This window comes from Cyprinodon tularosa, unplaced genomic scaffold, assembly GCF_016077235.1.
Source record: "Cyprinodon tularosa strain WSP-4 unplaced genomic scaffold, ASM1607723v1 ctg161, whole genome shotgun sequence".
In the NCBI taxonomy this organism is placed as follows: Eukaryota; Metazoa; Chordata; class Actinopteri; order Cyprinodontiformes; family Cyprinodontidae; genus Cyprinodon; species Cyprinodon tularosa.
Genome location: NW_024038449.1, coordinates 1,623,281 through 1,647,946, shown reverse-complemented (window position 1 = coordinate 1,647,946; position 24,666 = coordinate 1,623,281). Strand labels below are relative to the sequence as shown.

General features: G+C 36.7%; 1 protein-coding gene across 5 annotated transcripts in view; it reads left to right on the top strand.

Annotated features, from left to right (window-relative positions):
• Nucleotides 1-24,666, top strand: part of LOC119780510 (protocadherin-15-like) — a 336,939-nt gene that overhangs the window by 114,733 nt on the left and 197,540 nt on the right. For all 5 annotated transcript variants that reach the window (XM_038280587.1, XM_038280586.1, XM_038280585.1 and 2 more), the window contains one exon: nt 5,962-6,132. In XM_038280587.1, the coding sequence (XP_038136515.1) occupies nt 5,962-6,132 (171 nt within the window). The remainder of the gene's footprint in view (nt 1-5,961; nt 6,133-24,666) is intronic.

Sequence of the window (24,666 nt, the reverse complement as noted above, 5' to 3'; positions counted from 1 at the left end):
AAAGACGAAGATAGTTTATTTTAAATTGATCCAAAAGATCTGTCAAGGATATTTTGAAGAGACTCTGAGGAAAGCAGTTTTTATTGTTAAGTGATGAATCACGTATTAATTTGCACTGCACTTATTACATAGCATGCATTACTTTCAAGCAATGACCAAGTTGCTAAGATTCTAATTAATTTAATCTTAATCTTGAGGAATTCTTATCCAGGTTTCCTTATTAATGCAGAGAAAGCAGATTGAAAATATTAGCAGATATAAAGGAGAGGCTTTATGATGTCTGACAAGGACCTTGTATTCCTCACGGATCAGTTGCATATTTCATGAGGACCTCACAGAAATCCACCTATTTCAGCTGAAGGTCTCCTGAAAGTCACCCTTGAATAAAAACTTAATTGTGTGTGAGAAGATCCACTCTTTTTAAGCTTCAATATTTTTTTTATTATTGTATTCAGTGTCTTGATAAACCAAACTTTATGAGTGAGATTATCTTTGTGTGGTGACTATAAAAGTGTATTGTAAATCTAAAAAATGGATCAATATTCAATTAGAATTTGGTGACAGTTATTGCATCAGTACAGTGAGGCAAAAAAAATATTTATAACCTAGTGACTGTGCAACTTCTACTACCTTGAAAGATGGGAGGTTGTTATTTTCATCATACAGTAGGTACACTTCAGCAATGACAGAAAAAAATGAGAAAAACAATCTGTTGAAGAATTTATAATATATATATATATATATATATATATATATATATATATATATATATATATATATATATATATATATATATATATATATATATATATATATATATATATATATATATATAAAAATTAATTTTTTTTTACTGGTAAACTATGGTAGAATCTGATTGTTTAGTTACCTGCAAACAAACAAGACGAGGCCCTCACAGACCTGTAAGTGCTAGTGAATCTACAATAAGCAAGGAGGTTTGTGTGAATAAATAAACCGCAATAGAAAATAGAATACATTCAATACCATTGATAATCTCTGTTCATCTGGAACCCCATGCAAGATCTCATTCTATAGGGTAAAAATTATAAGAACAGTAGCCAAAAAATCCCAGAACTAACACAGATGGACCTGATCAATGACCTGTAGAGAAGTAATATGGTAACTTACCATCAGTATCACATAATACAGAGAGGGACTCTATTCCAGCAATGTCAGGTGTGGGCCTCTGCTCAAGCTGTACATGCCCAGGCCTGTGTGAGGGTTGCCAGATAGCATATGGATAATCCAGAGGAGGATTGGAAGAATATCATGTGATCAGACTAAACCAAAATGCAACTTTTTTTGGCATAAACTCAAGCGGCCATATTCGGAGCAAGAATAATGCTGACACAAATCCTAAGAACACCATACCTACTGTGAAGCATCGGCTTAGAAACATCATGCTTTGGGGCTGTATTTTTTTTGCAAGGGAAACATGTGAAATGTGGTAGAAACTGCGCCATGAATCGTGAAACCACCTTCCATCAGTGAGACAATTCAAGATGGAAAGCGGCTGGGTCTTCCAGCAGGACAGTTGTCCCAAACATACTGAAGACAATTATGAAGTGGCTCTATTAAAAACATTTCAAGGTCCTTGAGTGGCATAGCCAGTCTCCAGACCTCTACCAAGTTTAAGAAAATCTAAGAATGGAGTTGAAAGTACAAGTTGCCCACCGAAACTGCTTAAAAAAATGTTGTAGAGAGAATTTTGGGACCCAGCAGTCTTTACAGATAGCGGGTGTCCTTGGTAGAATAGCTGTAATGATCATGTAGATAATAACTGAGAAAAACTGAAAAAAAAATTTTTTTGTTTTTTTTTATGTAGGGTGATAGAAAGAAATACAACAACATGCAGGGTCAACAGCATTTATAAGATAATGAAGGAAAAAGGCTGATTTACCAGAATATAAATTCTATTGGTCAGATATTCGGGCCCACAGACCTGCCACAGTAGATGATAGTAATGTGTCTTAACATTTGCTGCCACCCACCAATGATCCAAAGAAGAATAGGTCATTGGATTCTGATTGGTGTCGCTCATGACTGAGCAGATAAAACTCCAAGCTTTAAGTTAGCCTGCCTTATAGTCAGGTCATGAGCAGGCTAACTGCACAGAATAAATTACAGTGCTAACTACTTACTGCTTTTGTGATGCAGAGTTATGGCTTAATGTGTCCTGGATATTCAGGACATTCCAACTCAATCCTTTATTTTGGTTTTGTGAAATAGGGCATTTCATTTAGCTTTATTACTTACCGTACACTTTGCTTGACATAGCACATACATATGGAGACTGGCTTGGCTTTTTTTGGAACTGATAGCCAGGATGCAATTCTCATGCCAGGTTGAGCCTGACTTAATCGCTTATCCTGGAATTTCTGAATTAAACTATTGTAAAATTGGCCTCTGTTGAAGACTGACAGAAGATGGCCACCAATGTTTTTACTGAGTTGAGCTGTTAGAATTGAAAAAAATACATATTGTTCAACCTAATTTAATTAATTTCTTCCTAAAAATGATTTACTGCCTTTTCTTTCTTATTTGTCTTTCATAGTTAAAGTGTGTCACCTTTTTTATAAATAAAAAAATGGGAACACAAGGCTTGAGTCCCCCAGTTGTCATTGGGGGAACTGGGGAGGTCACTCAAACTCAGAATCTACACATAATTTAGTTAATGGGAAGATTTAAATGTGCTAGCCCCCTATTCTTGGATCTCTTAATACTGATTCTAAAAATAGAAATTCTAAAACATACAGAGAAGATGCAAGAACAATTCTTATAACTTGGAAATCTAAAAAAACAAATCCATTATTTTAGCCATATTTGTTGCTTATACAATAGCAGCCATTAAGAATGGCCCTTCCCTGTCAAACGCCAGCCGAATGGCAGCCCACTTCTCTGCAACTTCCAGCAGAATCCCTTCCAACTTCCAGTCACTGGCCTTTTCCTTGGCGTGCATGTTTTTTAAATCTGACTCCACCCTTTTGTATTTGTAGTGTTTCTGTCCTTCTGACTCCTGAGCCATGAACAGCTCGCTGTGTGCCACTGTGAACACTTGCCAACAGCCAGAAATATTTTACAATTTTCTTTGTCATCATCCCTACTGATGCGGTTTAGCCATAGATTTACTTCTTTCCACTCATGTTTGTGTTCTTGAAAGCATTTCCTTCTGTGGAAGATGTAGAAGATGTGGTGTAAACATGAGTGACAGAGAGCAGGACAGATAAGGGGGGTCCGTCTCTAGGCAACCATGACAGCAGCTGATGCAAAGCTGGAAAGGTCCAGTTTATAAGCAACTAGAATAATTTAGTTTATTTTAAAAATTTTAGTTAAATGTAAAGTTGACGTACTTGTGACATGTTTTGGAAATTTACAAAAATATCATATTGATCGCATCCCTTATTGGTTTGATATGGGATACAATTTTTCACTGCCTAAAAAGGATGATTCTGTATTTAAAGGATGGGTGGGGACACTAAGTATATGATGACCCCCTCGTTCTTCTAAGTAGGTAAACTTGCACAATCACTGCCAGACCACATACTTTTTCCCTCCACACTATCTATGCTTTTGGTTTAGAAAAGAAAACAGTGTTAAGTAGGAAAATTATTCCAGGGGGTTTTGATCAGACATGGGACTCGAATGCCTCTGGAAAAACAGCCCTGTCTGAAATCAATTACAATAAAAACTGATTTTATGTTTTCAGTCCATGAAAATTGGATTAATTTTTCTGCATTTTTCAAAAAACCTTTATTGTATGTTATATTGAAAAAATGTTGTTTGCACCATGAGTCAAATAAGCCAGTAAGAGAAACAAACAAAGACGCAGTATGTGTCAGCTATGTGTAAGCTATGGGTCAGAAGTAAAAAAAATAAGAATCAGAATAAAACAGACTCTTTTATTTCCAAACTGACCTATTTCAAGCTTTAATAAGCGATGAAGAAATTCAATGTCGTCATGCAAATAAACAGTGAAATGCTGAAAGATTTACCAGCACTGTGCTAGAAATGTTTTGTAATCAACTTCCCAGTATATTTGTCATGGTTCTCCACTTTTCGATTGTGTTTAAGTTTTCTTTTTGAGTTTTTAGTTTCACTTTGATTCATTTTTTTCAGTGTTTTCTAGTTTTATTGGTTTTATTCCCCTTTTGTGGTGTTTTCTGGTTGTATTTGAGTTCTTATGTATTTCTTGTTTATACTCTGTTGCCCTCTTATGTCAGTCTGCTCTCCCTTAGCTTCATTCTACTGTAGATTCTTCTGTCCACACCTGCTCCCAATCTGCTGATTAGCCCGGTCTTTGTTCAGTCACCCAATTACCTCCACCTCTTCAGTTACTGTTTGCTGGTTCCTTATTGTTTCTGGCTCCTTGTGTGTGTTTTCCTTGATGTCCCTCGGTATTTTGGTAATTCAGTATTTTGTTATTTTTGGATTTTTGCTTCAGTTGCCGTCGTAAATTATTAAATCTGCTAGAAACCACCTCGGCTTCTTTTTCTGCACTTGAGTCCTCTTCAAACCTCCACTCAACCTGACAATGTTACAGGACTACTGCTGTATATGGATAAAATAATAAAACAGTGTAGACAATTTCCCACAAAGTTACATATGTTTTACTGTTAGTGTAAGGTAAAAAAACAAATGGCAATGTATTTACTTAAATCTCTAGAGTACACCACTGTATTTTCTTATACCACCATTAGACTGGGGCAATATTTTCTGGTGACATAGTTCTTTTTAGTGTTAGTATTCTTCATATATTAACTGTTTGTGCACAACGTAGGATTCTCGATTAATTGATTTAAATGTTTTAGCAATATGTAACAGTAGTAATAGCTCAATAAGACTGGGAGGAATTAAAAGAGGGAGATGAAATACTCAAAATATCAAAAAAATAAATAAAAAAAGAGGGTACCAAAATAAATAAAAAGGCAATTCTTGCCATAAAGTGTCAAAAAAAAACTTGTATTATGGACTAAAAGTAATTAAGATAATCATAAAAATAAGAAATTTGTAACACTGCTAAAACTATTTCACCGAACAGTATATTGAGGGTTTTTTTATTTTTAATTTTTCCAGCAACCTTAACCTCTAAAGCAATGGGTAGAAATCAGTATTTCCTGAAAAAGATTTCCTTTGTCCATGTCAAAAAAAATGACTTGAAAAGAAACGTGGCAGGCTTTCTTAGTAAAACCTTTTTCTCCATAAAATACATGATTTTTCCTTTTCTTCTGCCTGACATCGGTCATAAAATGCACTACACAGAAAAGTATAACTGCTTTTTAAATTATCTGTAATGCATTTTTTTAAGCATTTAAGAGCTTTAAAAGAAGAAAAAAAAGTAGATAAGATGCTTTTTGTTTGTTTTTACAGTAGCTCAATATAATTCACACTTTACAGAAATATAGAAATATGAGCCTCAAAATATGGTCCTTTAATTTATAAACCAAAATAATTTTCCCTTTCCTTTACTTTTAATATTATATATTACAAGTATTCTATCATCCTATTATGGGACATGCTCATTGGGATGGCAGTGATGGGTTTGGACTATTAAGGTATATCAGCTGACAGTTTAAGAGTCATTAAGTATGTATATTGAAATGTGACAAGACCGAACAGATAACTGGACTAATGTTTTTTGCCAGAAATATTGATGCTTCTTACTAGAACTGCTTCAAAAGGATAGCTGTGAAGTTAAATGTTACCCACTGACCAGAAACTCTTGGTGTAGATTGTTTGACATACTGCAATTAGACGTGCAGTCTTTGTATCATTATTTGATTGGATTATTCTTTATCTAATTAATTGAATCGAGTCCTTGAATATTTGTTATACTGGAATTTCAGTTATTTTTTTGTGGAAAATCTATTAAAAAAAAAAACACACATGTAAAAGGTATGTTCCAGATTTAATTAAATGTAATATTTTCTCATTTCTATTCAGGACCGGGCACCCTCTCCAAGTGACCGCCGAACAGCCACCACCACACTGACCGTGGATGTGCTGGATGGGGATGACTTAGGTCCCATGTTTCTACCTTGTACACTTGTGGGAAACACCCGTGACTGTAGTCCCATCACGTATTTGGCCAGTGTTCTGGAGCTGACAGAGCCTGTAAGTGTTTGGCACATACATTATTCCCTGGATTTTGCTGGTTGGTGTGGATAGTATGCAGGGTCACTGCTGTTTTGCTCACTGCATTCAGTGGACTTTTTTTTTTTTTTTTGTTCTATCGACACATTTGTCTGCACCTTTTCTGATTATTTTGCACTAATTGGCCTCTTTGATAATTTCATAACTAAAAAATATCTTCATAATATCTCTTCAAAAATACCCAAAATAATCTCTGCCTTTACTTAACAGGTGACTGGTGTAGCCTTTTTCATCCTCACTTTTTTCGCTATGATTAAAATGGTGTAAAACTAGTTGCTGTTATCTGCACTTTTATTTAAATTATATGAACTAATATTGGGAAAAAATATGGATTATCATTTATTTAAATTTGAATTTACATCCATAAAGTTACCTGAAATGTTAGATTTCGATTAAGAGATCTTACAGATGGTGTTAAAATGAATAAAACCTTGTGAAAGCCTGTTTATTGAAGCTCTTGAATACCTGTAAGAAATTCCCTGAGTGTTAGCCTGCTGGTTAGAGAGCAGGACATTTATGTCCTGGGAGGCTGCAAGATCGCCTGTTAAAAACTCCAACTGTCACTCTGACTCCCTGAGCAAAACCCTTAACCTTAATTGCTCCCTGTGCACTTTTCAGTGTGGCAGCACAGTACTCCATAAGGGATGGTTAAAACATAGTGGGGAAAAAACCTCACTAAGAAACTATTAAAGGATTTTTACTAAGTTAGGCTGATAGATATTTTCCGAGAAAGAGTAGTGTTCTAATGCCACTTGACTTTCAACGCACATTCTATAATTTAATGGTATTACTGTTCAATAGGTGTATTGTTAAATCCAAATCAACAAACAGGTAATAAGCAAGACCCAATTTTGAAAATATTACAAGCTTGAAATTGTTGATGAAGCTCCAATATGTCATCCTCTCCTTTTTAAACAGAATGATCATTAAGTAGAAATTCAATGGACTGTTATTGAGCTTAATGTATGCAACCCAGACTCTTTCCTCTTTGATATCTTCTTTAGGATCTCATGGTAATTAATCCAACTCTAACATTTGCACTTAGTATGTCAGGAAGTGGTAGGTGTAAAACCTTTGTTTACTCACCTTGACTTCTAAGTGCTTTGTAATAAAGCTATTGGCAGCACCATAATGAGAAAGGGCTTCATTTAGATGTACCTCTTTCTTAGCAAACTGAAACTAGAGATAGCAATATTTGAAATAGTCTTTGAAGACATCTAATCACTCTTATTATTTTTTTAGAATAAAAAAAATATTGGTGTGTTTTTGGTGAAGGTCAACTTACTAAGAAACCTTTATCTCGCAATTATTAAAAATCCAGCCTTTTGCTTAAGAGGCTCGTAATACAAACCAATTATTTTATACCAACAGCCATTCGACTATTAAATTCTTAAATTATTTTGATTTTTTCGCTTTATTTATTAAGATAACTGTTTTTTTTTTTTTTTTCGTGTCTTTCTTTGTTTTTTTGAGTTTTATTAATATTGGTCGTTAAGCTCCCTGTGACATTTTGTCTTTTTTAATCATCTTTGTTTTTCTCTTTAAGGTTATTACATGTTTATTTGTGTTTGTTTGTCTTTTGTACTGCTCAAATGAATTGGGATTAATTAAGTGGTCTACGTCTAAGTAACAAAACCACTTTTTTTAAGGTTAAGAAATGATTAACAATATTTTTGGAATTCTAAGAGTTCCTTGTTTATTTTTCAACAAATAGAAAAAATATTGTGTAGAGCAGATACAAAAACAGAGGCGATCCTACTGCAGATATTTTCTCAGGCAATTTCTTTTTTTTTTTTTTTTGTTAATGTTTTGGAACTTTTATCAAGCAAAAATATAAATTCACATGGTCCGTTATCGATGCTGCAATACATAGCAAGACTTGTGGTCCCATGGTGTTGAGATGATCACTGGATTAGAATTCTTCTTTAGGATAAAACACTAGCTTTTGATTTTTACTCGCCAATATGTCTATGTGCTTTAAACACATTTTTTTACTTAAAAGAAATTCAATTAACCCATTTTCTACACTGCCATCTTGATGGCGTTATGTTGAAATAATGTTAAAAGTTTACTATGTAATTAATAAGTTGGTGTGTTAATCAGTCAGACAGTGTAATTTTAGTAAAAAAAAAATTCTCACAGTATTGAATTGTGCTATGAAGTTTTTAATCACTCAGAGATCAGATTTGATTTTCACAGACTTTCTCACTGTATACCACATTATTTAACAAACTGAATTAAAATCTAAATGTATGAATTATGTCACTAATATATCTTTAAGTTTATTACTAACCTTGAACATAAACAACCAAGCAGAGTTTTTTATGTTATTATTCTGGTATTGCCTTCAAATGTTTATTGGCTTTTATCTGATTTTCTAGAAAGTTTGTGTAGAAAAAGCTGCACTTATTGATGTGATATCTGTATTATTTTATCAAAGAGAAATTGGAAAAGGAAAGGGTTTGAGGTTATCCTTTTAAATCAGTACTCAAATGCAGATCAGGAGAGTAACCCAGAATTCCTCCTTCTCATGTCCATGGAAAGGTCACTTGCTTTCAGCAGCTGGCATAACAGCAATCCAGCTTTTTCATCTTTTATTCTCTGTCATAGAAGTATTGGCCTGTCGTCTTTATGACTGGCCTGATTTGCCTGAGGAATAAGAGGAGGCAACAGTTGTCTCTCCAACGGACTGGAATATTAGGAGGGAAATGAATCTTTTGGATTCCAGTCAGGATACTGTCTCAGTATAACAGCCAATGGATAAAAAGATTACTTCCTTAGTTAAGGGGGCACAGTTTCTTTCAAGCTCCAATGAAAGTCTTCAAGAATATTTGCTGAGAAAAAAAATGCAGGACTGCTGCAAGCAGAAAAAAAGGCTATTTTGAAAAATAATAATTATATTCTGGCTGTTTGAAGAGATGGCATGCCTTCATTAGAGCACAGCTTTGCACATAGCATATATTCTATTATGCTATATATACGTATATATATATATATATATATATATATATATATATATATATATATATATATATATATATATATATATATATATATATATATATACACTATATTGCCAAAAGTATTTGCTCACCTGCCTTGACTCACATATGAGCTTAAGTGACATCCCGTTCCTAATCCATAGGGTTCAATATGACGTCGGTCCACCCTTTGCAGCTAGAACAGCTTCAACTCTTCTGGGAAGGCTGTCCACAAGGTTTAGGAGTGTGTTTATGGGAATTTTTGACCATTCTTCCAGAAGCGCATTTGTGAGGTCGCACACTGATGTTGGACGAGAAGGCCTGGCTCTCAGTCTCCGCTCTAATTCATCCCAAAGGTGTTCTATCGGGTTGAGGTCAGGACTCTGTGCAGGCCAGTCAAGTTCATCCACACCAGACTCTGTCATCCATGTCTTTATGGACCTTGCTTTGTGCACTGGTGCACAGTCATGTTGGAAGAGGAAGGGGCCAGCTCCAAACTGTTCCCACAAAGTTGGGAGCATGGAATTGTCCAAAATGTCTTGGTATGCTGAAGCATTCAGAGTTCCTTTCACTGGAACTAAGGGGCCAAGCCCAGCTCCTGAAAAACAACCCCACACCATAATCCCCCCTCCACCAAACTTTACACTTGGCACAATGCAGTCAGACAAGTACCGTTCTCCTGGCAACCGCCAAACCCAGACCCGTCCATCAGATTGCCAGATGGAGAAGCGCGATTCGTCACTCCAGAGAACGCGTCTCCACTGCTCTAGAGTCCAGTGGCGGCGTGCTTTACACCACCGCATCCGACGCTTTGCATTGCACTTGGTGATGTATGGCTTGGATGCAGCTGCTCGACCATGGAAACCCATTCCATGAAGCTCTCTGCGCACTGTTCTTGAGCTAATCTGAAGGCCACATGAAGTTTGGAGGTCTGTAGTGATTGACTCTGCAGAAAGTTGGCGACCTCTTCGCACTATGCGCGTCAGCATCCGCTGACCCTGCTCCGTCAGTTTACGTGGCCTACCACTTCGTGGCTGAGTTGCTGTCGTTCCCAAACACTTCCATTTTCTTATAATACAGCTGACAGTTGACTGTGGGATATTTAGGAGCGAGGAAATTTCACGACTGGATTTGTTGCACAGGTGGCATCCTATCACAGTTCCACGCTGGAATTCACTGAGCTCCTGAGAGCGACCCATTCTTTCACAAATGTTTGTAAAAACAGTCTGCATGCCTAGGTGCTTGAATTTATACACCTGTGGCCATGGAAGTGATTGGAACACCTGATTCCAATAATTTGGATGGGTGAGCAAATACTTTTGGCAATATAGTGTATATATATATATATATATATATATATATATATATATAATATAAGTTGAGAACAGAACTACATGTTTTTTATTCTTCTGCTATAGCATTGAGGTTTCATACTTTTAAAGGAATAGTACACCCAAAACATGATTAGCCTTCATTTTCTTCTCACCCCCATGCTGAACAACACTCTGGAGTACTTTTTTGATATCTCAAATGCATCTGGAGATCTGGGAGGCTTTTGTTTTTAGAGCATAAACAGTAGTGTATAGGATTTCCTGAAAGCGCGCGCGTTCACGACGCTACGGAAGCCGGCAGACCAAACCAGATGAAAGTGCGCATTCAGCGTCTGCTCTGCCGATAATGCAAGCGTAGAAGAAGAAATGTGCTGTTTACCTGTGCAAAGAAAGAAACAATGAAAGAAAAATGTCTGAGGACTTCAGTGTTGAGGAAGAGCATGAGTTCTTTGCCGAGCTGAATGCGCACTTTCGTCTGGTTTGGTCTGCCGCGGTTTCCGTAGACTCGTGAACGCGCTTTTAGGAAATCCTATACACTACTGTTTATGCTCTAAAAACATTCTAAATGACTTTGTTTCGAGTAAATTCTGGATGCTACCCACTCAGGACACTTGGAATACATTGGACGAGCAGTATGGAGGAATATTGACACGTTTTTTGTGGACTTTTATGGACCTTTCTGTCTCGGGCACAATAGACCTCCATTATTTGAATGTCAGCAGACAGCAAGAAGCCTCCCAGATCTCCAGATGCATTTGAGATATCAAAAAAGTACTCCAGAGTGTTGTTCAGCATGGGGGTGAGAAGAAAATAAAGGCTAATCAAATTTTGGGTGTACTATTCCTTTAAAGCCTTTCTCACTTCTCAAACCCCCTTGTTTCTGGTAAAGGTGGTTTAACCTTGGATGACCAAAGACAGGTAAAAATGAGGGTTGTAAAACAATTAAAATATAGATTTACTGTTGTGAGATTTAAACAATCTCTAATTTGGAAGGTTGAAAAGGAATACAAGTGACAGTATTATCAGATAGTAACTCTACAAACAGTAGAGGTACCTCTACAAAACCTACAAACACTTCCATTTGTTAAAGTGCAGCAGTGATCAAATGTAAACATTGTAGCAGAAAAACATGGTGCAAAGAAACGCATTGATATGATCAGTTTGATGTAAAGTCTGTGACTTGATTTGGAGTTTTTTTTCAATATTCAACAGTCTGAAGTCTATCTTCCAAACCTATTAATTTAAGGAAAGAAGGCTGTCTTATTACTGTGCTAATGAGACTCCTTTTGGATGAGACTATTGTTTTTGTATATTAATGACATGCAATATCATTACAAACTACTTAGGATAAAATATTTCAATAAACGTTATTTTGACATACAGACAGATTTCTTTTTTTTCCTGACAGATGGCAGTGGTAATCCTTTGTGTAATGACAAGTGTTACAAGACAGAGTCTGACAGACTGTGGTTTCTACTTATGCTTACACAGCACTGTGTGCAGTGCGTTTGTATCTCTGTCTCTATCATTTAGTTGATGCTGTTATCCAGAGAAACTAGCATTGCCACTTTATAGATGAAACAAAGTTGCTGCGGGGAAAAATCCACAGCTCTGACAAGTCAGCAGAGCATTTATCCCTTTCTACACACACCCACCCACACTTACTGTAAACACAAATGATTATGGGTGAACCAGTAGAGCATTCATGCCTTAACACCCCCTCCACCCACACAGACACACAATAATGTCGGGCCAGAAAGACCTGAGGCCTACCTGCAGATTGTCTACCTCATCTTTTTATTCTTGGCAAGATCACTGCCATATGTGAGCAAATAAATACACATTAATTCCGTCAAGAGCTTATTGGGGAATAACTTTTATGGTTTTAGCCTTCTATATTTTTCTGATGTGCTCAAAAAAACTCAGCCTGCTACTCAGAAGTCATAATGGATCAAATTAAACATTTAAGTCAAAGTGGACAAAGTAATATAAAGGCTCAACAAAGCAACATACAAAAGAAAGGTACAGGTGCTGGTCATAAAATTAGAATATCATGAAAAAGTAGATTGATTTCAGTAATTCCATTTAAAAAGTGAAACTTGTATATTATATTCATACATTACATACAAACTCATATATTTCAGATGTTTATTTTGTTTAATTTTGATGATTACAAATGACAACAAATGAAAATCTCAAATTCATCATATCAGAAAATTAGAATATTACTGAAGACCAATAAAAACAAAGGATTTATAGAAATGTTGGCCAACTGAAAAGTATGAACATGAAAAGTATGAGCATGTACAGCACTCAGTATTTAGTTGGGCCTCCTTTGGCCTGTATTACTGCAGCAATGCGGCGTGGCATGGAGTCGATCAGTCTGTGGCACTGCTCAGGTGTTATGATAGCCCAGGTTGCTCTAATAGTGGCTTTTAGCTCTTCTGAATTGTTGGGTCTGGTGTATTGCATCTTCTTCTTCACAATACCCCATAGATTTTCTATGGGGTTAAGGTCAGGAGAGTTTGCTGGCCAATTAAGAACAGGGATACCATGGTCCTTCAACCAGGTACTGGTAGCTTCGGCACTGTGTGCAGGTGCCAAGTCCTGTTGGAAAATGAAATCTGCATCTCCAAAAAGTTGGTCAGCTGCAGGAAGCATGAAGTGCTCTAAAACTTCCTGGTATGTGGCTGCGTTGACCCTGGACCTCAGAAAACACAATGGACCAACACCAGCAGATGACATGGCACCCCAAACCATCACTGACTGTGGAAACTTTACACTGGACTTCAAGCAACGTGGATGAAGTGCCTCTCTTCTTTTCCTCCAGACTCTGGGACCTTGATTTCCAAAGGAAATGCAAAATTTACTTTCATCAGAGAACATGACTTTGGACCACTCACCAGCAGTCCAGTCCTGTTTCTCTTTAGCCCAGGCAAGACGCTTCTGACGCTGTCTGTGGTTCAAGAGTGGCTTGACACAAGGAATGCGACAGCAGAAACCCATGTCTTTCATACGTCTGTGTGTGGTGGTTCTTGAAGCACTCACTCCAGCTGCAGTCCACTCTTTGTGAATCTCCCCCACATTTTTGAATGGGTTTTGTTTCACAATCCTCTCCAGGGTGCGGTTATCTCTCTTGCTTGTACACTTTTTTCGACCACATCTTTTCCTTCCCTTCGCCTCTCTATTAATGTGCTTGGACACTGAGCTCTGTGAACAGCCAGCCTCTTTAGCGATGACCTTTTGTGTCTTGCCCTCCTTGTGCAAGGTGTCGATGGTCGTCTTTTGGACAACTGTCAAGTCAGCAGTCTTCCCCATGATTGTGTAGCCTATAGAACTAGACTGAAAGACCATTTAAAGGCTTTTGCAGGTGGTTTGAGTTAATTAGCTGATTAGAGTGTGGCACCAGGGGCCATCAATTTTGAACCTTTTCACAATATTCTAATTTTCTGATATGATGAATTTGAGATTTTCATTTGTTGTCATTTGTAATCATCAAAATTAAACAAAATAAACATCTGAAATATATGAGTTTGTATGTAATGTATGAATATAATATACAAGTTTCACTTTTTAAATGGAATTACTGAAATCAATCTACTTTTTCATGATATTCTAATTTTATGACCAGCACCTGTACTGTATGGCAATTCAAAACAACTCTAGTTTCAAATTTAAATGCAGTGCTGAAGTAGGCACATTTCTTGGTTATTGATGTGGATGTATGAGGCTTCACTTATTTCACTGTTTCAACTGACGTTGATTCATACCAAAGAAAATGCAGCTCATTTCCTCTTTTCAAAATGAGCAATTTTTTGGTGATTCTTCTGTAACTTTTTGCTTAAACCAGCTGATATAGTTGCTTCAGAACAACAAAAAAAGGTAGGCATAGCACATATCACAGTGATGGTTATAGTATGTATTATGGCCATGGTGTTGCTTCTCTACAGATGAGACTAAGGTGGATTATGTCTTAAATATTCCCAAATACCAATCCATTTTGTACATATATAAATAAAATAAAAAATCTGATCTCAGTTTTGATACGGTGCCAATAACCTTAAATTAGTAAAACTGTATGGAATAGAACATTGACTAGTCACTGTATTCCCAGATTTGTTCAATGAATTAACTCTGGTTCCTGAATGTCTAAATAAAATGTTATTTTAGAGCACATTGTTGGTCCCAGCCTAGTTTGACGGAGGGATTGAATAACATTTTTTCTCACTGCCACGGTCTGCACCATTGGTACACCTAGTCAGGAAAGTAGACAACTACAAACTTTAAATGCTTTTTGGAAAAGAAAGAGGATTAAGGAAGGGTTGAGCATAAACTGCATTTTCCCTTAGCAGATCTGTTCACTTTGTCATAGATACACATAAAACATTGGAAAAACATTTTAAAAAATGCATTAGGATCTCAGTGTGTTAAGTCCCTAAGACTTTTCACTTAACCAGGGTTCTGTAAATCTTTCTGATATAGTAAGATCCATCAATAAAAAGGTTGTAGTCACATTACTTTTTCATGATAGCAATGCAAAGAAAAGCACAAATCAGTTTCACAACTAAAACAGTTAAGGTCAGCAACCTTTCTTTAATATTTTACTTCTAACAGCTAATCTTTTCCCCTTAGCTGTGCTTCAGTGTTTGGAAAATGTTAAAACTAAAACAGCTTTGATATAAAAATATTTTTATATTAAGTCAGCCTTTTAAAGCAGCAATGGGTAATAAATGTACAAAATAAATCTCCTTTGTCTCCTAGGATGGGAGCAACAATCCTTTAAAACAATCAGCCCTCTCTATCAATAAAATCTCAGGCAAGTTTTTCTTCTTTAAACCCAGAAGTATGGAGCAGAACTACTTGTTATAGTTCTAACTAGATCCGCTCCATATCTATTTTGATAAGCTGCTCTTGTCTGGCAAATAAAATAAACATGATTGGAACAAAGGTTTTAGGTAGATTATGTTCTCTGCTCCACGGATTGCCATTATTATTGAGGGGGGCTTAGACTCCCACATTTTTAAAACCCATGATCTAGTATATTGACCAAAAAAAAAAAAAAAAAAATTAGAATGTAGATAACATTTGATTAAAATCCACGTTTGTCTGTTAAAATTAAAATACACATTTTCATACCACGTCTTTTCAAGAAGAGTCATCAGATCTTAGATCAGTTCTTAACTGTTTTTTCCAATTTATGCAAAGTTTGAATTTAATAATGGTTAAAATCTTAGATGGGTAGAAATATTTTTGTGCTTTTGATTATGCTGTTGCATCCTGGCTCCTCATGCATCTCTGAAATGATTTTCCTTTCACCATGATTGAAGATCCTCCAATCATTTAAAAGCACCTCACGGACTTGAGAGAGGATGGCACTGAAGAATTACATATGAGAAGGGAAACAGTTGTATCTGGGCTCCACTCTCTTTTACTGTATGTTACTACAGTATAAGGAAAGCCTACTGGAGGAACACTTTTGCATATTCCTATTTGAATTTTTTTTATAGTACTTGCACCAGTGTTTTGAGGTATTTAAGTAGTTCTACTTTAGATTTTGATATGAAATTAATTATGCTGGAACATTTTTTCGGTTTGTGTTTATAGTGATAGTATTAGCAATGTGCTACTGTATATCATCGAATCTCATCAATTCTTTACAAAAAGACAAACCTAGTGGGGAAAAAATGACATTTAAGTTAAGAAGATAGTTTAAAAAAATTCTTGAGTAAAAACAAACAGACTGGAACCAGCTGTGTTTCCTTTCATTACCTGGTCAAAAAACTGGCATGTTCTTTATTGTGATCCAAACGTTTTCATCTTATAAACATATAACCCTATTGAATGTAGTCTCAATGCCTAAAATGTTCAAAATTACTCCTTAAGGGCTGATGTCATATGTTTCTTATGTTTCTCTTCTTTAACACAGCTGGTTCTTGTCTATCTATTGTAATTGTGCTAAGGCAGAGACGAATCTAAAGCATGCAGGATTTCCCCTCGATTACTGGAGTTGGATATACCTTCTTAATTCCTATTTATCATAGTTTAATCATTTAAAGCTTAGATATAATTTGCGTTTAATGGTGCATTCACACTTAATGCTTTAATCCTAACCCTGAGCTAAAGTATTATTTAATGAATTATCGGGAAACAGTTTATCAGTACCAATATTGACTGAAAATGTTACAACCTGCTAATGATAACTATTCAGGTTTAGAGCTACTGGCTCTCCTATTCTGCGTCATGCATTTGTGAAGTTGTTGTTTGGTTTTTCTATTATAGGAGGCTGTACAGTCCTCACTGCACTGGATCACATACAGTACATGCCGCTCAGCCTCACAATGAATTTTACCACCATCAAGATTCAGGACACTCTCTATTGGCATATAAGTTTGAAATTTATTTTTTGTTTAAAATGCTGCTGAAGTATATGGAAAAAACTAAAGTTGATTTAAATAGAATTTATAAAAAAAAAAGCACTGGAAGGATTAAAAATAGGCACTATCTGTGGTCCTTACTTTTTGTCTGTTGAAAGTAAGGATTAAGTGTATTTTTAACTGATGAAGAGGCAAATGCATACATAATTAACAAAACAGATGAGCCACACAGGATGTCAGACTCGGAAAGAGTAAAGCAAATTACGTACTTTTTAAAGTAAGATTGGAGCTTTCTGGATGCATGACCAGATTATACATGCCTCAAGTGGGGATTGCTGCTCTGCAGAGTTTATGATGGATGGCAAAGCAGACAAAGAATGTTGTCAGTGTTAATGAGGCCTAGGATCTTAGGAGCTTCCCAGCCATAGATAAGAAATGTCAGTACATTTATGTTTATATCAGTTTATCACTTTTAGCTTTTCATTAAAGCTCCATCTTGCTGGAACAAAAACTGATATTCACCAAACTGTGCCAGAACTGTTTGAAGAAGTTTTTTTTACCCTAAATACAGGCAGTGTTCTTCGGTCACATGTTATACAGAGCAACTTGCTTTGATAATGAGCCATCTATTGTGTGCTGTAAAATATAATTTCTATCTTCCAATCAATATAGGAAGGATTGAGCTGCAAAAATAACTTTTTACCATTAATTTGCTGTCTGCCCTTGTGCTTCCTGCTCTATTCTTGTAAAACATGTCAAAACACATAGATACTGTAGCACTGTGCCCCAAGTCTGATTAAGACTTGGGGGTTAGGGGTGTAGTTTAAAACGTGTGTACACTTTTTAAATAATGACATTTAAACTCATATTATTGCACATTTTACTGTGTTTGCATATTGAAATTAATCTTCAAACAGTTTTTTTTTTATTTTAGGATTTATTTATTTTGAACATGTCTTAATATAGCAAGTTTTCTGAATTGATAAGAGACATTTTACGGAGCGAGTCGCGTTGGACGGGCTCTGGGGCAACAGTGGTACGAATGATTGATGATTTAATTGTTTTTAACTATCTTCCATTTTGATTGACAAAAACATTCTCCCCGCTTTGCTTCCTTACCTTACAGTACCTTCAAATTGTTAAATTGATAGTATCGATTGCAGGTTTCATGACTCTCTTTGCTTTGATTTAGACTTAGAAAAACTTTATTGTCATTTTCTATACACAGTGTATACAAAATGTAAGTTTCTTACATACAGCTTTTCGACAGTGAATGAGCAGCAGCCCAGCAGTGAAAATGAATATTTCCATTTATAAAGTGCTGCAGTGATCAAATTGTAAACAGTGTAGGAGAGAACTGGTGCAAAAGACATTGATGTGGAAAATTCAGAGCAGTTCAAAAATGAATAAATAAATATGGTGCAGTAGAAACACTGAGTTGAGTTCTGTTTTGGAGATTCACTGTGTAATGCAAGTATGATGTTAGTGTGATGCAGAGTCTCGATTTGTGACTTGATTAGAGTTTTTTAACTTTTCAACAGTCTTATGGCCGCAGGGAAAAAGCTGTTACCGTACCTGCTGGTCATGTATCAAATGCTGCAAAGCCTATTTCCAGACGGCAGCAAGGAGAACAGTCCATGGTGGGGGGATCACTGATGATGTAACAGGCTTGGGACATGAAGCGCTGGGATGAAATCTCACTTTCTTCCAGTCTGAGGCGCTGCAACCACCACACCACATAGTGAGACAGCAAGTCAGAATGCTCTCAATGGTGCAGGAGGATGAGGATTGCTGATCTTTTAATATTTGTTCCATATGTTTTTGTTCATCTTTGATAGACAAACAGACATGTAGACAGATGACTACAGAGTACTCAGAGTATTTTTGCAGATGATACATCAGAGTTTGTCTTGAACTCGAGATTAAAGGTGTACGGTATAGAAAGAAATGATAAAAGGTGCATTCTATTGATCCTGTCATGTTGACTACATGGATGGACACTTTACCCTCCAGTCCACAAACTGGGGTGTGTTATGTGTTTTCTTATAATTTTCATATCCTTAAACCTTTACTTGTTGTCATAGTTAAATAATGGATGATGCTTTACATCTTTGCTAAATCCTTTAGACGGGTTGTGGAAAGCTTTAAACTTGACTTTTTAAGAGTGTCCCTTTTTGATCTTTTTCTTCTACTTTTTCACAAAAACCCAGTCGGATGTAGATGTACACGGCTAAAAGTTGCATTGCCAACAACCAGGCTATGAATTGCAGCATGGCTGGTAACCATGGGTGCTTGGCTGTTTGGTTAAAAAATTATCTCCTCGCTCATGGATGGTCTCATACCAAAACCCTCTAAAACAATGTTTTCCTTCCCTGCAGTTTTTGTGTGATGTCTTTATTGCTATTTGAACTATTTCTTTTGAAAGTAATTTAAGTTACAGACTTGAGTGAGCAAACAGAGAGCCCAATGAGTCAGAAAGGTATATTTTTCAGGTCACAGCAACACAAAGAAAGGGCACCCACAAGCCATAGTTTCTGTAGTAAAAGAAATATAGAGGCGGTGAAGTGAGGAAAGTAATGAGTGAGGAGGGAGAGTCAAGGTACTATGAAAGTTTGAGTACCAATCAGACTGATAAGAAGTGACAACCTTGGAGCCTCTGAGCCAAGATAACTGCAGTATGCTCTGTGTGTCTTTCTCTATTCCAACCATACACACTCACTTGTATACACATCTAGATATTGGCCATTTGTTTTAGAAAGTCAGCTTCTTGCGGTTGTTATGCATACATTCAAAAGAACTGCTGGCTTTGCAAATATGAAATTTCTTGTAGTTTAAATTAACAAAAATGGTTGTTGTGCCTTTACAGATGCATTTTGTAAACACTCACCCAACACTTGACCAGTAATTTAATTTGTCATACATCATTATAGCAGTTGACTGGTTAAAAGTTGAGCACAGCTGAGCTCAGCATATTGCAACATTGCAAACCACTTTATGTAAATTACAGTCTGTAATTGTATCATGTTAGTCAGCATTAGAAAGTGTTTTATCTTTGTCCCACTGCTACAAGTGCTATGTATTATTCGGTGCGGAAAAGATGTTATCTGACCACTTAAAGCCATAAGAAATTCTCCCTCCTTCTATTGATCTTTGCACTTCTCTCAGGATCAGCCACCCCCCTCTCTAAGCTCACCTGTTTATATATACACATATAAAAAAAGCGATCTTGCTTAGTAGTGTCACTCGTAGTTGTTGCTTTTAGTCTTCCTGCTGATTCCAAGTGTTTGCTTGATTCTGCCAGCATGTCTCTGACAGTAAGCTTTAGAATCACAGCATGTTAGGAGCTTTACAGCATTACCCTCCCAGCTTGCTCTTTCTACCTGCTTTGAGTTTACATTTTTATCTTTTTGCCTGTGATTTTAGTTATATCAGGCTGTGATTGAAAAGTATTGTTTTGACTGTTATGCCACAAGCACCTCCTGCTCTCTATTTGTGTGTCTATAGCAGAAAAGAACCATGACTTTGTCACCATAGCATGAAGTTGTTAAAAATAACCTTAACTCAAACTAGATGTAAGACATAATCTTGACAAGAAATATAAAGGGACCAAGTTTTGTTTTCTTCTCCAGAAGAAAAAAAAAGCATAAAAGATCTAAATTAGTAGACATTTGGCACAGAAATGATTCACTAAACAGTGAAATTATAATGTTATAAAACATAAACAACATGATTTTGAACTTGAAGAAACTCTTTGGCATTGTGGCAAAAAGCATATTATATCATCCTGAGCACAACATTCTTACCATGGTTGTGAAGAATAGCACTGCAGGGTTCTTTTTTTCCTTCAGTGGAAGTGGGTAAGCTAGTTGAAGCTGACTGGAAGATAAACGGGGCTAAATATGGGGCAATTTTCAAAGAAAACCTGTTATTGGCTGCAAAAGTTCTTCAGATGACAAAAGGCTTTTGTCCAGAAAAAAAGCACCTGTGCACCTGGAGACCTGATAGCCCCTAATTGGCATTAAGTGTGTATGCCATTGTTTCGCAAAGGACTATCTTGAAAAACGATGATGTGTATGTACAACATTTCTTTTATGTTTTAGGTAATGTATCATCATTTTAATGCTTGCTTTATTACCCCAAGCTTCCTTCGTGCTCGGGCAAACCTTTGGGATCAAAGCAACAATGTGTACTGGGTTTATAGAAGACAACCTCTTGTAGAAAGAAATGCCAGTAAAGTTTAAACAGTTTCTTGAAGTAAAATCATTAAAATATTCTACACTGCCGTTATTCTGACTGTTCTATGTCCATCAATGACTATGTGGTTTGGCTCAGGCATAAAACAGTAAAGGTGAAAACAGTACGAAACAAGGTCTCCAGAGGAAATTATCATGCCTGACCTTCTCTCCAACCCAGAACCGTGTCAGATCTAGGGTCAGAAAAAGTGTAGCTAACATCTGTGCTGATTCCACACATTCTTTTCAAAGACTATTTTGAATATTACCTTCAGGTCAACTCTACAGAACATTATTCCCTAAACAAAGTCGCCACAAGAACAGATTTTTGTTTTCCACAGTCTGTATTTTTGACCATCTCAGTTAAACACCACAGACACTGCTTAGAAAAAAAAAAAAAAAACACACTGTCCTCTCACAAACTGTATTTCTATTTATATAGGATATATAAAATACATTTGTATGCATACTTACACCTATACATATTGTTTGTGTATCCTCATTTGTCATTTGTTGTTACAATTTACATATATAACTAATGTTGAGACGAGGAGAAAATGGAAGTCAAAGCATGTTCTGTTCACCAATAAACTTTGTAATGTTACGTCCCCCTGCTGGGTCTAGGAGATATAATGGACCAACATAAATGTAGACAGTGAATGGAGGAATCAAAAGGGCATTTCTGTACAGACTTCAGGGAGAGCTCAGGCTAAAATAACAGACAAAACAACCCTAAAAGAAAAAAAAAAAACTTGACTTACCTAACTCCGACTTAAAACAATATATATATATATATATATATATATATATATATATATATATATATATATATATATAAGCCTACGAAATAAGCTACCTAACAAACACATAAACAGGAGAAAATTGGGGTTAAACAAAAAGGCAGTTCTCCCGGACCGAAGCCATCTGAACACGTTTACATAGCAACAGATCCAGAAAACGGCCCCCAATGTTAGAGGCGGAGCCTAAAACGGAGTAACGCATTACTTTAGTGCCAAAACAAAATGATATCTATCTTGGGAATATAACAGCACATACAGATGATTTTAAATCAGAATTAAGCACATTTTTTTTTAAATTTTGTTTAGCTGCAATTGAATATTGCATTGTTTCTAATAATACTGCACTTCTTCTTGAATCAAGGCTTAGGGTGCAGGACACATCAGCTTAAAAGGATGTAAAAGTTGTTTTTTGTTTTGTAGCCAGAGGCCATGAGGAACATAATGATAAAGAAACGAGAACTACCGTTACCGTTTATATTGTGCTCAGCGTAAAGGTTCTATAAAATAAAACCATTCTTTCCTAGAAAAGTAAAGTGCTGTCACCCTTTGCCATCAAAAGACCCATTTTAAGCCCAGAGTCCTACTCAAAGTGCTTTTAGTGGCACCTGACAAAGGAAGGTTCAGCTTTCACTGGAGAGTCAAAGTGTAAAGTAGTTTCATGTATATTGTTTTTCCAGCTCTCTGAATAGGACGACAAATGGATTCTGGCTTTCTTCTCATAATGAAATTAAATATCTGGGTCTGTGATAAATGCTAACTCTATGGGTATATAAATCATGTCTGAAATATGTTCAGATGTTTTGTTTATTTTAACCTCATGAAAGCCTCAGTAAGAAACCATAAAGAACTCTGCAATGGCTGCTTCTCTTTTTGCTTTGTGCTTCTGCAATTGTTGTTTCTTTTTGTACATTGTGAGTAGGAGTTTAAATTGATGTCATTTATATAAATTGTAATGATCGCACCTGTGTTATCTTTACCAGATTCCTTCTTTCTTCTTTGCTTCATTTACATGCCTCTCTCCTTCCTATTTACTCTCAACTCCTGGAAGATCATTTATTTGATATTTGTATACATTGTATTTTTTTCTTTTATATCCATTACTCATCTGCACTAAAAAATCGTTCTTGTTTTCACTCAGTGACATGCAGCAGTAATAATGATCAGTAATGGCTGTAAGATTTGAAGTCCTGCATGACAGGTGCATTGCACTATGGTATAGAAAGTGTAGGATTCGGGATTTTTTTAGGATTTTGCTGTTTTGCACAGCATGCTATTTTTTGAGAAAGTATTTTGCAGCTAAAAAAATTCTCCATTTTTATTATCATGATAATAATAATAATAATAATAATAATAATATTATTAGCAATTAAACATTTCCGGTAGTTAAATTTTGACATCAAAGATAAACCAATAATAAGATTAATACAAATGCTGATTTTTTTTTTTTCATAAAGAGGAAAAGCTGTCCAGATGCCACTTTTTGAAGAAGTAAACCCCCCAACTTAAGACACATCCTTAGCAACAACCTTTCATGTCTTTGACATCAGTGTAGAGGATGCATATTCATTGTATTTGAGAGTTTTTGAAGCATGAACAGCTCAGTGAACAGTCTAGGATCATGACAAACCATCTCAGTTGAATTTACTTTTGATTTTCACTTGACCAGTTGAAATGGTTTGTTTTGACAAAATGATGTCTAAACATTCTCTTTCTGGATTTTCTGAGCAAAATGCATAGTTTATTAGGCAGAAATGCACTGATCCAATAGCTGGATTCGATATTCGCTTCAATATTGCTGCATCAGTTATTGATGATTTGATAGTGTCATGATGGGTTCTCAAATGGAGACCCAATTATGCAGAACACCACTTGACGGACACAAGGATGAAAGTTTAACACGTTTATTATGCACAACACACAGAATGTACTGAAGACAGGTTCGGGCCTGGGTTCTGGTTTCACCGGAGTCTGCGTGAGAGACAGAGCGGTTAAGGACTGCTGACTGGATTTGATTTCCAAGTGAGCTCTGATTGTACATTGAGGGTTCTTGAGGTTCTCTTTGGGGAGAGTCACTGTTGGTTCTGGAGAGGTGTTTATCAGCAGAGTCCGTTAGCTGCTTCAGCGTCTCACGTCTAGCTTGAACAGACCTTAGCTTAGGTTTCCCAGCTCTGGTCCAGAGCTGCTTGGAGGTTCTCAGAGAATCTTCAGGGTTTGGCTCAGAGGGTCGGCTCGGCAGGTTAGCTCTTCCTGAGCTTTCACGGAGGAGACACGGGTTTCCTGGAAACACAGAGATAGTGGTTAGAATCCAACAGCTTATGTAGTGGATCCTCTGATGATCTTGACGAGCTGCAGCTGTGCAGGAGGCTCCCTCAGAGGATCCACGGCGGACTCTGCTGGAGAAAGATGGGATTTCTCCAGCTCCCAACAGTACCCCCCCCTCAACGACCGCCCCTTGGCGGTCCGGAAGAGGTTGATGGGCAGGAACGCTCGTACTCCTCGATGAGTGCCGGATCGAGGATGTACGAGCCTGGGACCCACTGGCGATCCTCCGGTCCGTAGCCCTCCCAGTCGACGAGGTACTGCCATCCGCGACCTCGTCGACGGGAGTCCACGATGCGGCGCACTGTGAAGGCCGGATGGCCATCGACCTCCAGGGCGGGTGGTGGGGAGTCGGACGGAGGGCACAGAGGGCTCGAGGAGACAGGCTTGATCTGGGACACGTGGAAAGTGGGGTGGATCCGGAGGGACTGAGGTAACTGGAGACGAACAGCTAAGGG